The 15557-nt window shown below is 47.9% G+C and overlaps 1 protein-coding gene across 1 annotated transcript in view; it reads left to right on the top strand.

The window, feature by feature from the left end:
* DNHD1 (dynein heavy chain domain 1) overlaps nucleotides 1-9455 on the top strand; it is a 76427-nt gene extending 66972 nt beyond the window's left edge. Inside the window, exons 29-43 of the mRNA XM_056116366.1 lie at nucleotides 895-1044; nucleotides 1273-1455; nucleotides 1567-1998; nucleotides 2209-2695; nucleotides 3888-4142; nucleotides 4351-4503; nucleotides 4856-5034; nucleotides 5172-6119; nucleotides 6325-6505; nucleotides 6685-6807; nucleotides 6892-7093; nucleotides 7502-7593; nucleotides 7740-7889; nucleotides 8100-8908; nucleotides 9105-9455. Of these exons, the coding sequence (XP_055972341.1) occupies nucleotides 895-1044; nucleotides 1273-1455; nucleotides 1567-1998; nucleotides 2209-2695; nucleotides 3888-4142; nucleotides 4351-4503; nucleotides 4856-5034; nucleotides 5172-6119; nucleotides 6325-6505; nucleotides 6685-6807; nucleotides 6892-7093; nucleotides 7502-7593; nucleotides 7740-7889; nucleotides 8100-8908; nucleotides 9105-9455 (4695 nt within the window). The remainder of the gene's footprint in view (nucleotides 1-894; nucleotides 1045-1272; nucleotides 1456-1566; nucleotides 1999-2208; nucleotides 2696-3887; nucleotides 4143-4350; nucleotides 4504-4855; nucleotides 5035-5171; nucleotides 6120-6324; nucleotides 6506-6684; nucleotides 6808-6891; nucleotides 7094-7501; nucleotides 7594-7739; nucleotides 7890-8099; nucleotides 8909-9104) is intronic.
* Nucleotides 9456-15557: the final 6102 nt, after the last annotated feature.

Here is a 15557-nt window from a genome sequence, read left to right as displayed (position 1 = left end):
TAAATAGAAAGGCCTTGAAGATGAGTTGGTTTGGGGAGATAGAAGAGATGAAGTCAGGGTAACTATTAAGTTCATTCCTTAGAAAATTTGATACACTTTGTACCCAAGTTTTCTGAGAAAAAGAACACATTAAGGTATTAGTACAACTTCAAGATGTAAAGAGGCATGGCTAATACACTTATTTTTGGACATGTAGAGTCTGATGGGACAGGGAAGTTATAAAGTACTGAGGTGATGGTGTCCTCCTCAGTAAGTGCATACATGTTTCATGACACTTAGGGAAGGATCTGGCTAGAAGGATATTTGGATGTTTTCTGAATGCATGTGGCATCTAAGCCATGAGATAGGGGGCATAAATGTGTAGTGAGGAGTGGAGCCTGAAGCAATTGCTGAGGGATGTTTAGGGTGGCAGACAAAGAGAGTAAGCTTGAGTAGTAAAGAAGTTGCAGAAAGTCAAAAGAGAATATAGTGTTATGGAGGTCTAGAGAAGGGAACAGAAGTGAGGGAATTGTCTTAAGCGATAAAGACTGATGCTGGGTCAAGTGGGATAAAGAGTGTAGCATAATGGTTAAGGACATAGGTTTAAGATTTAGATTTCCTGGCCTGTGTGGTACTACAGAAAAAGCAATCATCCATTTGAAGTTTCATCATTCAATGTATTACTCACAAACCACACATACATATTCTAGAACTAGTAATTGACAGTACTAGAGGGGTGTGTGTGTGTGTGTGTGTGTGTGTGTGTGTGTGTGTGTGTTTATCTGTGGTCTCTTTGGAGTTCAACACCATCAACCTTGTCATAAAACAAGAAGTCCCATGCTAGTGGGTTTACCTTTTGGGGCCTTCCTGTCTGGCCCAGGATCTGGACCTGCAAACATGTATCTCTGTTCACAGGATGCCGTCTTACTAAGGCAGATGCTAGATCAGAACAAGCTTCAGCACTCGCAGCAGCTGTCAGTGTGTCAACAGCAAGAGAACCTCATTGAGAACTTGACCAAGCAACGAGATGCCCTGCGGGCTCAATATGAGGCTTTTCTGGAGCAGGTGGGTCTTTGTGATTGTCTCTTGAGAGGAAACAGCCATTCACAGGACACCCAGAAACAAATAGGGGTTGGTTTTCATGGAATCTCCGAGGGGAGGGGGCAAAGGTAATGATAGGATGGAAATGGTCCCTTGTGGGGACTTCTATGAGGGGATACTCTGTCCTGACAACATCCTGGAGAAAGAAGAACATTTTAGGAATTCACTTCAAGTGCCTCTATCAACATTTAGATGAGCACAGCATTCCTGAGACCCCTCAACCAGCTTCAGATGACTGACTTTGAGGAGATAAGGAGCTACCGAGCTCCGCCAGAATCTGTGGTCCGGGTGACTGATGCAATGTGTAACCTGTTCCATCATGAAACGGGCTGGCCAAGTGCCAAGCAGCTGTTATGTTCTGAGGACTTTTATCAGGTAGGGAGAGCATGTGGGGAAGAGGAGGGGGAAATGTGACAGGCCTAGACTGTCCAGACAAGGCTCAGAGCATCTTGTCTCTTTCCCTGCTCTTTTTATATTATCTCCCAGGAGTTGGTATACTTCCCCAAGGATAAGATAACAGACTCAGAGCTGACTGAATTAAGCCGAGCTTTGCAGGGGCCAGGTATGAGTGAGGAAGCTTTGCGGGAAGCGAGCCTGCCTGTGGCAAACTTGGCAGCGTGGCTCTGGGCCATTGTGCACTACAAGCTGGCACAGCACCGTGGACAGCCCACGGGCCAGCTGCTGGAGCAGGTGGAAGCCACACTGGCTCAGGAGCAGGCCCGCTTGGGCCACTACCAGTTACAGGCCCAGAAGTTGCTCGAGAAAACGAATACCCTGCTAAGGAACATAGAGGAGACCCAGAAGTCCTACAGCCATATCTTAGAAGATCTGCAGTGGGCTCAGTGTGGCCAATATCACAAGTGGCCTGTTAAAGCTGCACTGCTGACTCCCAAAGTCTCCTGGACTTCAGAGCTCCAGGTAACCAGCCCTCTCAAAGCTACCCCTTCCTCTCAAACTTAACTTCTGCACCACTGCCCTCACTCTCCTGGTCCTTCCTGAGCCCTCACTTCCTTTCTTGCTCCCACTCCATCCTCCTTGCCAAGCATTCCTCCATCCCTGTCTTGTCCCCTCCCTCCCAATCCCCTCCTCGAGGGCCTACATACCCTTTGCTCTTCCCTTCCCCACCAGAAGGTGAAGAAGCACTGCCAGACTATATTTGGAGATGCCCTCCTGTGTTCAGCAGCCATCATCTACCTGGGTCCCTTCCCACCACTGCGGCGGCAGGAGATCCTGGACAAGTGGCTGGCTCTGTGTCAGGGCTATCAGGAGACCCTGGGCCCAGATGATGTAGCACAGGCAATCAAGCCAAAGCAGGATGTGAGCATGCCACCAAAGGTGCTCCTGTCAACACGCTGTCCCTTCAACCTTCTGTCCTTGATGAGCTCTGAATCAGAACAGTTCCAGTGGGACAGAGACCTGAAGCCCCAGGCCAAGTCAGCTCGTGTGGCAGGCCTGCTCGTGCGAAGTCACTCTCACTACCACAGTTGCCGGTGGCCTCTGCTGCTTGACCCCAGTCACCAGGCCCTCATCTGGCTGAAACCACTGCCTCTGGAAGGGATGACAACCCTGGACTCTTCTTCTGGTGAGCTCAGAGGAAAATCCAGAGAGAAACACAGTTTTCTCCGATATTTGAACTGCCCGACATTCTCAGACATATGTGATCTCCCTTTCAAAAAGATGCTAAATTTTTATGGTCTCCCAGTTTCACCAACCTCTATAACATCAATAAACTAGGTCACCTTTTACATGTTTTAGTCATGTGACAGTGAATCTGATTTTTCCTGGATGACTTGCCCATGATCTTCCATTTCCCTGATCTGCTCAACACTGCTGGAAACTTGGCCTATAGTTCAGAGCATTGCTATCTCAATTTACCCATCCTGCTGCTATTATATCATGGCTACTAGTATTATGGTCTATCCTTTAGCTTTCCAGCACAATATTTTGTTATGCCCACAGACCATTACAACAATACCCATTTGTTCCCTGAAACCCAACAGATGTGATCCTTGAGCATGGAGCCAGAAGTAAGCCCTGAGCAACCCCAGTGAGGTCAGCCACCTCCCCCCAATCCCCCAAGATATCTTTTCCAGCTCCTAGACCAGAGGAGGCAAAGAAGGTAGCTAACTCTACCATTAATAAAATTTACTTAAAAGTCACTATCTGAGGGAATCAAGTTGTTTTTCTTTTTTGAAGGATGGGCACACCCAACTATGCTCAGTATTTACTCCTGCCTGTGCACTCAAAAATCACTTCTGGTAAGGCCCAGGGGATATACAGGTGCTGGGTACTGAACCCAGATTGGCCACATACAAGGCAAGTGCCCTACTATACTCCCTTTCCAACTCTGACTAGTTGCTTTGGTTAGTGATTGATGATTTGAGTTGTGACTAAGGGAGTTAACTTCTGCGAAGAAGGAAAATGCATTGATTCTCCTAAACAACCTATAAAAAGACAAATAGAACTCATTTCAGATATCCACCCTACCATTTCAGAGTGCTAACGATAATAACTAACTTATACTGAGTGCTTACTAGGTGCAGTGAAGTGGTTTTCTATGTCGAGTCTCATGTTAATCTTCACAGTTGATGCTTACTAATGCCAACCCCATTCTTCAGATAAGGAAGTGGAGTGATTGAGGCCTCTTTGACTTTTCTGTGATGTCTTCATGTAAAACTTCCCTCATGAGATGGAGCCCTTGGGTGGAAAATTGTGCCCTGACAGCCTGGTTCCTTGCCTGAGCAGAACACCTCTACTTCTTTCTGCCACAGAGAAAAGCTTCATGAGTCAAGAAAAAGAAAGTAAAGAGGAGGAAGAGGAAGAAGAAGAGTATTATAGTGAAGACAGTGATTTTAACCTTTTGGGCATAATAAGAAGGTCAAGGTCAGAGAAAAGAGAGGAAGTACAGGAGAAAAAGGAAGAGGAGGAGCAGGAGACAGAGCCAGAGAGTCCTAAGTCAAAGCCAGCCCCCGAGACACAGCCTCTGCCCACTCCCTACCTCAAGGTGCTCTCTGGGGCTGACCCACAGCTGGGTGCTGCCCTCTGCGAGGCAGCCGCCAATGGTGAGAGCCGGGACCCCAACACCACCATCATTCCATCCCACAGCCCCCTCCTACCCAGATGTGACCTCAGTTCCCACCCTCATCTGGGGTACTAGTTCTGTGGAGAAGGTGGTGGGCTGGGGAGAGGGAGGAGCTTGATCCAGCTTTGTGCATGGGGGTGCCACGGTGCTGGCAGGCTGGGTAGGGTGTCCTTGCCTCCCTGTCGCAGGCCAGCAGGTGCTACTGATCAACATGGAGCTGGGCCTAGAGTGCCAGGAACTGCAATGGCTGCTGGAGCGGGAGAGGCTGAGCCCGCCCCAAGTGCAGCCTGGCTTTTGCCTCTACCTGAGCACGACCCTCCCGCTCAGTGCCTTAGGAAAAGGTGAGACCCGCTGGATAAGTCTCCAGCACAGCTTTGGGGTGGTTTTTGGGGTTTTGGTTATAGTTTTGGTTTGGGGGGCTACATCCAGGCAGTGCTCAGGCTTGAATTTGACTCTGTGCTCACGGATGGGGCTTGGGGGACCACATGAGGTGCCAGGGATTGAACCCAGGTCAACTGCCCTCCTGTCACACTACCTTTCCAGCCCCTCCCGCACAGTTTGGTAGACCCACTTGAACTTGTCTCCGTCCTGGCCAGAGCAGGCTCAGACCCCTGTTAGGGGAGCTTTAGTTGTGTCCAGCTCCCCCTACCTCCTGGTTCTGCCCAAGAGTTAAGTCTCCCACGTGACCCCAAGTGCTAGGCTGTGAACGGCTGAAGGGGCTGAATGTGTTGGATCTGGGCTCGAACCTGGAAATCCTAGAAGAACAGATGCTGCACGAGCTCATGTGCACACAGTATCCTGAGATGGAGGCCCGCTGGCAGGAAATAAAGATCAGAATCCTGGAGAGCCGCAAAGCTGTGGAAACTGCCGAGGTGTTTAGGGCCCCAGACTGCGGGAGGGGCTGGGTTTTGGAGGGGCCCCAGTACGGGGGTGGTAGATGATTGGGTAGTTTGCTGGGGGTGTGTGTGGGGGGAAGGGCCAGGTCCCAGCAGGAAGTGTCTGTACACAGGAACAGCTGCTGCAGATGATGTTTCTCCATAACACAAAGTATCAGAAACCCTCCAAGTTCCTGCGGCACATAGTGAGGGCCCAGGCCCGACTGATTCAGCTGCGGGCTGACTGTGAGGAACTAGAAGAGCTGAGGCTGCAGGAGATGGTACTGTGGGCACCCTACCGGCATACAATCTGGCAAGTCCTCACCATCATCAAGGCCCTGAATCCACTGCAGAACCTGCTTCCCCCTTTCCGGATGAGCACAGAGAGATGGCTGGCGATCATCAAGCAGGCTCTGATCAGCAGTAAGAAGTACGAGTTTCTCCCAGGAGGGGACCTGTCCAGCCACTTGCTGCAGCTGAGAATCCATCTGGTCCGCCAATTGCTAGGCACCACTGTGGGAGTAGTGGGCCTGACCCGGCTACCCTTGGTGGGTGCCTTGGGTGCCTTGGCTCTGCTGCAAGCCACAAAGAAGTCGCCAGAGCCAGAGATGGTGGCACTTTGGCCTGGCCTGTCAGCGTCTCCCAGCATAAGTTATTGCAAATTAGGTATAACCCGACCAGCCTGGCTTGGACTTAGAGCCTGGCAGGAATGTGGCCTGTTAGAGGTGCTCCCCCCATTTTCTGGGCTGTGTGAGTCCTTGGCACACCACCCTGAGGTCTGGCAGGCCTACCTGTCATTGTCATCCACCGTGCTGGGGCCTGCGCCTATCCCGCTTAGTCTCCTTCAGAAGCTGATCCTGTGGCGAGTGCTGCGGCCGGAGTTCCTGGTGGGCACCCTGGCCGACTTCACCACCAGTCTCCTGGGCCGACCTCTGGATGAAAACCTGAAGGTCGACCCTATCCCCTTCGAAAACAGTCATGCTACGCAGCCCATACTGATCTTGCTGCCACCACCTGGTCACCCCGAGGCCACCCTGCATCCCCTGACTGTCATCCAGAGCCTGGCTGCCACACATATGAAGGTTCGGATTTGGCCTCTCGGTCACAGAGTGACCAGACTCCTAGGGGCTGGTGTGAGTGTCCCCCGCTCCCTGCCCCTGCCCCCTGCCCAGTGTTCCCGTGGTCTCTCTGGATAACTCAGGGACTTTGAGGTTCACTGTGGCATTATTCCTGGTACCTGGGGTCACCTGGGATCTCTGTGCTATTCTGACATCTCTCTGTTGTTAGGGGCATGTGGAGGTGATAGCCCTGGGCTCGGAAGCCTGGGACCCCATCTCGGTCGTGGTCAGCACGCTGCACCAGGCTATGAAGGAAGGGCACTGGCTAGTGCTGGAGAACTGCCACTTGATGCAGCACTGGCCAAATGAGCTGCTCCGACCCTTGCTGGAGCTGCTGGATGCAGTCAAGGGTGGGTCTGCCGTTTGGACGAGGCTTCTACTACCCTGCCTGACATCTGGGCTTAAACCGTCAGTTCTCATGGCCTTTCGCTTGGATGTAACTCCTGACCTTCTGGCCTCCAGTCTGAGCCTGGACTTGTGGCTGACCCTTCTCCAAGCGGTTGACCTCAGTTCTTTGATTCACTTCTAGACGCCTCAGATCCGGACTTACAACTGCTTTTAGCTGAACCTGCAAGCAGGAAGGTGGCCACTGTCCACCAAGATTTCCGTCTCTGGCTTATTATGTCTGCAGACTCTCTCTCTTCTTTACCAGGTGAGGAGTATTCCCCTATCAGCACTGGGGAGGGAGGGGGAGACAGTGGTTCTGTGCTAAGTCAGCTCACTCTTTACTCCCCAGCTGTGCTGACTCATCACTGCATGCCTGTTTTCTGGAACCAATCCTTGGAGCTGCACCATGTCTTGATTGACAGCATGGTGCTTGCCCAGCAAGGACGCTATGTACAACCCCCTGCAAGGATGCTGCCCCTTCTGCTCCTGCACAGCCTCCTGTCACACAGGCAGCTCTACGGAAGGAAGCTGCAGGCGCACAGGGGGGGCTGGTGAGGGGCCCCACCTATCCTGCTCAGTCAGTCAGCAAACATAAATTGTTTCCACATTCTGAAAAGAATGAGACATTCATTCTGGGATCCAAAGGGACAAGGGAATATCAAGGAAGGCTTCCCTGAAGACAATAGGATTTCACTTAAAATTGACTTTTTTTGAGGAGTGGGCTGGCGGGAGAAGGGTGATTTTTTTTTTTTTTTGGCCATGCCCTGAAGAGAAGTGCTTAGGGATTACTCCTGGCTCTGCCCTCAGGGATCACTTCTGGTAGTGTTAAGACGACAATATGGGATGCCGGAGATCTAACCCGGTTGCATGGGTGCAAGACAAGCTCCCTACTCAGCAGTACTATCACTCTGGTCTCTATAGTTGGTTTTTAAATCCCTATTTCATGCTCCCCTTCCCAGGACTCAAATGACCCTGACTCGACTCCTTCAGATCCAGGACCAGCTATGGGCCAACCTTAGCAATCCCTATGTTGCTCTGCAGGAGCTGGTTGGTGAGACTTCCCAACTCCCATAAAGTCATTATCCCCCAGGAGAGCCTGGAAAGGGAAGGGGATGGGCACACTGTTACAGGGGCCTGTGGTTTGGGGGGAGACAGGAAAGAGGGGGTGCAAGTGAAGGACTCTAATCTCATTGTCAGCTTTGGTTTTCTATGGGAGCCGTGTGGAAGACGAAAAGGACACAGAGGCCCTACTTAGCCTCACTCAGACCTTCCTGGACCCCAAGAGAGGGAGTGGGGCCCCACTCCACACGCCACAGCATTTGCTGACTGCTCTGATGTTTAGCTCAGGTAAAAGTCGAGCCAGGTGAGTGTGCTGGATGGGGGACAAAGTAGTGTCATGTCTCCCTCACAGGGATGTGAACTGCCACACGGGGTGTGAGAGGGAGCAATGGTCCCCCAGTACTGTTGCCTTGACGTGTCAGAGAAGATGTACCCGTTTGGGTCTGGAGAGGGAGAGTTCATCTGACCTCTGACCCTTCACTTACTCCTCCCCCCAAGAACTGAGGAACCCCGAGGCTCTGGAACAGTGCAAAGCCCAGGTGCATTTGCTGTTCTCAACACCCGAACCCCAGATCTGTGGAGTGAGTAGTGGCACCCGCGCTTGGCTGCTGAGGTGCCAGAGTCGCGTGCTCCTGAGAGATCTCCGGTGGAGCTCAGTTCCTTGGGTTCCTGCATCTCAAGCAGGCTCCCAGCGTGCAGAAAGACGGCTGCGGCAACGGCTGGTACAGGCCCAGCGGAGGCTGGAGTTGCTGCAGGCTCTGCTCTCTACGAGCCCTGTCCGAGAGGAGGCGAACCCTGTGCAGAGGGTGCCAGGGAGCCCACTGCAGCCTCTGGACAACTTCCTGGAAACAGAGGTGCAGGAGCTGAGGCAGCTGGTGGGCCACCTACTACAGGATCTTCACTGCTTGTTGCAGCAGCTGACGGAAGCACACCCCTGCGCTTCCCCGCGCTGTGTTGCGGTGGCCCAGGCTCTCTGGAAAGGCCAGTTCCCCCAGCCTTGGCGGCCCCATGCCCCTGCCGGCCTGCAGCCACCCTGGCACTGGCTGCGACAGCTGTCACGCCAAGGGCAGCTGTTGATCCGCTACATGGAGGGAGGCTCTGAGGTTCCCGTGCGCACCTTTCACCTCTCAGCCTTTAGCCACCCTCGTCGCCTGTTGCTGTCACTGAGCTCTGAGGCCCTCTCTCCTGCTGCGACCTCCAAGAGCCATTATGTGTCCAACCCTGGCGATTCTAACCTCCCAAATTCCACTCCCAAACAGCAGCTCTTGAGACATCAGAGCCTGAACAGCAACGCTCTGCACTTCCAGGTACCAGCCCCTTCTCTTTCTTTCCGATCGTGCCCAAGTCTCTTATTATGCTTGACATCTCCCACACTCCTCCCCAATACCACCCCTCCCCATTCCTGGTGGCCCCTCTGCAATTCCTGCTACTTCTCTGATCCCATCCTAGCACTTTCTAACCCAAACTTTCTAACTCTGCCTGAACAACTTGTGGCACCTGCAGGTGGTGAAAGACCCGAATGCCCCGGCTCCAGAGAAAGGGGTGTTGTTGGTTGGGCTGCAGCTCCAGAATGCAGAATGGGACCCACAAGCTGGGGCCTTGCAGCACAGCACTTCCTGCCAGCCCTGCCCTCTACCTCCAGTCAGAGTCAGCCCCCACAATGGTAATGCCAGTGACCAGGCGCCCAAAATGGGTCTGCCTGTGTACTCTTGTCCTGTGTACTTGGAAGGGTTCCTCGGTGTCACGAACCTGCATAGCCGGAACATCCTGATGCACCTGCCATTGCCCACCAAGCTCTGTCCTGCCACCTGTGCCCAGTGGAGAGTCCATGTGTGCAGCCCACCCCTGCTCTGAACCCATGGTCCAAATACAGGCGGACTGGATTAAAGATTTCTCAGATTTGGAATGTGTGTGTATGTGTGTGGTGGTGGGGGTGGGGCGGGAGGAGGACGGGCAGCGCATGAGCACATGGAAAAGGCAGGGCATGATGACAAATGCACAGAGGAAATAGCTGTGTGACAGAGGTATGTTTCTTCTGAAGGCAAAGGAGATGGGTGTGCCAAACAGCTGGGGAGAGAGAGCTTGGGGCAGTGCTAGAAGGAGTCAGGTCTCCAGTGTTAAGTCATTGATCCAAGGAACTACACAGGTCTCTGAGTTCTGGCGTAACTCTCTACTGTGGTTTCCAGCCCTTGTGCTAAAGGCACAAGGATACTTTTTAGACACAGTAAAAACTCAAATGCTTTCTTTTTAGGGAGGAGCTACTCCATTCCCAGCAGTGCTCAGGGGGCCACCAGGGCTATACCCTGTGGTGCTTAGGGACCCAGGTGGTGCTGGGGATCAAAGTCTAAACCTCACCTGTGCAAGGCATATGCTCTATCACTAAAAGGCATCTAGTGGGGCTATTTGGAAGGCCTTTTACATGCATGAAACCTAGGTTCGATTCCTGGCACCATGAGGTATAAAAAGAAGATCATATCAGGATGTTTGGGAATTTTTTCAGATATGGGAATGCCAAGGGCTAATAATAGCCCTTTTGGGAAATAAAAAAAAAACATTTGGAACTTGCTGTACCAGATAGATTTTAAAAATTCATTGCAATGAAATTAATGAGATGCTGATAGATACATAGACAACGAAAAAAGTATTAGGGTACTCAGAAACAGAACCACACATAAAGAAAAAATAGGGAAGATAACATGACATGCCAGTGAGAAAACTTTTTTTCAATGATTGTTTTGGATTAATTGAATACCTAAATGGAAATAACATTACCTGGTTCCTATTCTTATTTATTTATTTAGTATTTTTTAATGAATTGTCATGAGGTACAGTTACAGACTTAAAAACTTTCATGCTACATTTCAGTCATACAACGATTGAGTACCCATCCCTCCACCAGTGCCCATTTTCCACCACCAATGTTCCCAGTATCCCTCCCATCACCTCACCCCCACCCCGCGTCTCTGTGGCCCTGCCACAGAGAATATTATCATTTTGGGGGAGGAATGGCCATTAAATACACACAAATAGCATTAACTATAAAGGAACTAGACTACATTAAAATTGACAACTTCAGGGACTGGAGCAATAGCACAGTGGGTAGGGCGTTTGCCTTGCATGTGGCTGACCCGGGTTTGATTCCCAGCATCCCATATGGTCCCCTGAGCACCGCCAGGAGGATTAATTCCTGAGTACATGAGCCAGAAGTAACCCCTGTGCAAAGCCGGGTGTGACCCAAAAAGCAAAAATAAATAAATAAATAAATAAAAAATAAATAAAATTGACAACTTTGGTTCATGGATAAAAGAGTGAAAAGGCAAATTAACCACAAAATGGAAACTATAACCAAAGTTATATAGGGAAGAAATGTCATATTACTTCTAAAGTTTCCTTGGATTCTTTCAGCCTTCTAACATGTGTAATCATTTATTTGTATCAAATGTCTTCTATTTGAAATAGAAATTTTCTATTTTTCTAACTGGGCCCTGGTTGATGCATTGAGTAGATATTAAATACTACTTTTAAAAAGGTGAAAGAAGTAAGATTTGTTGACAATGCTTCAAAGAAAACACAAACGCACACATACAACAAAACCAATTCATTCCACAAGAATACTTGCATAATAAGTAACCTGATGTTAAATGAACTTTTCAATTGTCTGAAATCTTTGGATAGGTGAAAAGTGAAGACAACAAGTATAGGTACTGACTCATTCTAAATAAAGGTGCTATGAATCAAAACCCTTGATATTTCATACTACTGAAAATAAATTATAAATCAAAAGAAAAATTCATAGAAAGTGGGAATAGCAAATAGGATGTACTCTAAAGCAATAAATCTTCTCCACACACCAACTGTTCTAATATCTTTCAAGTTAGAAGACTCTCTAGTGGGAATTTTTGGAAGAGAAAACTTTTCCTCCCTGAAAGAAAAAGGAACATCACAGTTCCCTCCCTTCTGGGTCAAAGGAAGAGGGTTCCAACAGAACATTTATAGCCATTTTGTGTTTCCACAACAGAAAGAGACATTATATACATACTAACCAGAAGCAGGCTTTACTCAGAAACTGATCAGACCACTTCTACTGTGGTGACTGAGAAACTTCCTGGGAGAATGTAACATGAATCACTTATGACTGATTGTATGGAATCACATAGATATAAACAACAGCATTTTTTTTTTCACATGGAAAAGTCAGTTAGGCTAATTCCTCCCAGTTAGTGGGAGAAGTTCATTGCTGGCTGGGCTGTCCTCCTCCTGTTTGGCAGTGCAAGTATGCAAGTTTCCGGTAGGATTTGTTGGGGACCCCTCCCTCTCCCTGGCTGACCTTCAGGCCTATGACTGTCAAGTAGAAGCTGAGGAATTAAGGGGGAATATGCTTCACAAAAAGGGAATCAAAGACCTCACCAGTCCCCATGGGAGGCTCCAAAAACACTGCCCCCACCCTCAAGATTTGAATCTAAGTAGAGCACACTGAGGGAGCAAAACTAAAATTTCTCTCCTTTTCTCCCAATTTTCCCATCTCCATCCCAATCCAATAAGTGACTTAGAATACAGATGTGTTTTCTCACCACACTTGAGCTGTAGGAAGAACAGTTTTAATGAGGTGGAGAGCTAGTACAGAGGGTAAGATGCTTTGCCTTGCACATATCTGACCTGGGTTCAATCCCTGACATCCTATATCCTGAGCACGACCAGGAATAATTCCTGAGTGCAAAGCCAGGAGTAACCCCTGAGCACTACTGGGTGTAACCCAAAACAAACAAGAAAACTCAACAAAATTAAACAATAAGAGGTTTTAATTAGATGAGTTGCTAACACACTAATGAGTAATAGGAAGATGTAGGGATGGGGGAAGAAAAACATATTTACAATTAATATTTTAGACTGATTGATACTTTAGACTGGTCTCAGTCAATCTACATGGATCACATTTATTTATACCATAGTATTAACAATGTAGAACCCTTGAAGTTAAAAAGTCAGAGGCTGTGACAATCAGTAGATTTCTAGCAAGTAGGAGGCCCTGCTTAGTTAAGAACACATCATGGGGGTTAATGAGATAGTACAGGGGTTATGCCTTGCAAGAGGCTGATCCTGATTCACATAATCCCTTGAGCACCACTGCCAGTTATGACTCTAAAACAAACCATGAAAAAACAATACATCATCTCATGACCATGAGAATCAAGAGAATCACACAGGATTGGAAAGATAGTGCAGGGGGTAGGGCACTTGCCTTGTATGAGGCTGAATGGGGTTGATTCCCAGCATTCCATTTGGTCTCCCCAAGCCAAGGGCAATTCCTGAGTGCAGAGCCAGGAGTAACTTCTGAGCACTGCCGATGATCCCCCTCCTCTCTCACCCCCCCGAGAAAAAGATCACAGAGAACAAAACATCCTTGAGTTCCATTGTTTGAAATTATATGAGAAGAAAAATCTAATTTAAGACATTCTTTGGAGGAATTTTTTTTAGGGGGGTGGAGGGTAACAATAAAAATATAACCAATAAAATAGCTATTTCAATGTCCTCACGCAAGAATTTTGCTTGTTTGGTTTTGAGGTCATATGTGTTATTCTTGGTGGTGACTGGAGAATCATGTGATACCAGAGATCAAACCTGCAAAGCATGGGCTCTAGTTCATTGAGCTACTTCTCCAATCTCACAGAAGCATTTTTTTTACCAATTAAGATTCAAATAAATAAGACAGATGTGAAGTATTTACTGGTATTTAATAAGATAACTAAATGCTTTATGAACCCCGATGGAAACAAAAAGCATTTTGTAACTAAACAGGATTGAAGGTCGAGTTTCTACCTGCTACCATACAATTGATCCCTTTTATCTTTTTTATAGCCCGTCCTTCACACACACCTGAAAAACAAAAATAAAGAGTAAGGTAGATGCTAAGAGAAGTTATTAAGCATGATATGTTATCTAAACTGGTATTAACACTCCAGAAACTCACTAACGTAACACAGCAGAAGTTTATTTCTTTTTCAAAGTCTGTTGTACATGTTCTGGGCCAAGAAGCTTTCCTTCTAACAGTGACTCAGATGTCCAAAATTCTTCTATGCTGACTCTATCACTTTCCAAATATGTGCTTCGAGGTCACCATGGAAGGCAGAGGAGGAAATGAGAGAATATGATGAAGCACATGTATTTTAAATGACTTGAACTATTAGTGAAACACCACTTCTGACTTTCCAGTGGTGAGGACTCCTCTCCTAACCCCACCCTGATACTGGGATCTAGGAAACGCAGCTTAACTGTATGTTCAGTTTTCCATTGAGTATCTAATCCCTTTCTGCCACATTAGAAAAGGTGGTGCTGGCGTGTGGAGATCTGGAAATGAAGTAGCACAAAGGAAGACCCAGAAATAAAAATGGCTTGGGATGCTTATGGAATGGAAAGATGGCCTACCACAGACATCTCCTGATGAAGAGATGTAGTAGGTGGTTAAGATGTAGTAGGTGGAGAGGGGCAAAGAGTAAGTTTGTCTTCTGTTCTGATGACAATCCGTTGAAGATTTTAAGCAGAGTAGTGACATATTTGATTTATGTTTGCTTGTTTTTGGGTCATACCCAGCTATGTGCAGGGGTTACTCCTGGTTCTGTACTTAGGAATTGTCTGGGTGGTGCTCAGGAGACCATCTGGGATGCTGGAGATGAAACCTGGGTTGACCATGTGCAAGCCAGGTGCCTTCCTCATTGTACTATTCTCTGGCCCTGATTTACACTTTAATAAGAGCACTTGTTTTGGGGGGAAATGAATTGTTTTAAGGCAAGAATGGAAGTAATTAGACCACTGAGGTAGTTACTGATGTAGCTGAATATACAAGAACCTGGTGGTCAATTTGAAGTTGTCCTGGAAAGGGCAACCTAGGGAAAACAAACTTCTAGTTAGGGGATTCTGTCTATGAAAAGTTGTAAAAGGCTTTGTGCAATTCTGTGAATGGTACGGAGTTGGGAGCTAAACTGTGTCTCTGCCAAGAACATGCTGCTTCTTTTGGAACTGTGCTCCCTTTGGACTGTGTTACTGAACAAAAACTGGAGCACACCATTAACTGCAGAGGCACTAAACCTCTAAAAGGGATGCTGAGCAAGCCTGAAGCATAGATTGCAATCCAAATTCAACTTCATTCTTGTCTCTCACCACCAATCGAAGCATTTTTCATTCGAGGATACCCTTGTTGCTATGAAAAGTTTACACAAGACTGTAACTTTAATTCACTTTTAGTTAACAGTTTTACGATCACTTTAAGATACAAAACAGAATCTCAATCAAGTAATTAGAATGTCTAATTCTGCCTGCTGTAGCTTTAAACATTTCCTCCTTTCCAGCTCTGCCCCACTTAAGGAGCCTGCATTGGGGGAGGGAAATGATTTGTATGCTCTATGCTCTTCTCCTCTCTCCACCCAGTAGCTGTTGTATGAAACAGATCTTGTTGAGTAGGTGGTTACCTGCTGTATGGACCTGGCAAATATTTAAAGAGGGCATCTCTTCTGTTCCCTTGAACTGGCTGATGCAGTTCTAGTTGGGGCAGTCTCCTGCAGCTCCCTTCTCATACATGTAGCAGATTTTTAGCTTCTTCATGCTGAGGTCTTCTTGTCTATTCAAATGTCCTACTAGAAAGAACCGCAAGTATCCCTATTTCCCCACCCCATTCCCATCTCTTTCTCTTGCAAGGTACACGGGACACAGTCATGAATCATTTTTCATGAAAATTCTGGGAATAGAGGCCAGTTGAAAAGTATGAAACAGCACGGACCTGGTTCCACTGCTGAAACAGTGGGTGCTTCTTTGCCCTCTATAGTTCTAGGTCAGATTCAGACTCCAGGCTCATCATTGCCTCACTCTAGGAACAAACATTCTAAGATTTTCAAGTGGTCCCAATGAGCACCAATTATATCTAGGTTAAGAAAAGGATAGAAACTAGTTCCACAAAAAGAAGAG

Source organism: Sorex fumeus, unplaced genomic scaffold (assembly GCF_029834395.1).
Source record: "Sorex fumeus unplaced genomic scaffold, SorFum_2.1 ptg000030l, whole genome shotgun sequence".
Classification (NCBI taxonomy): Eukaryota; Metazoa; Chordata; class Mammalia; order Eulipotyphla; family Soricidae; genus Sorex; species Sorex fumeus.
The sequence above is the reverse complement of the archived record's forward strand: the minus strand, read 5'-3'. Positions and strand labels throughout refer to the sequence as shown.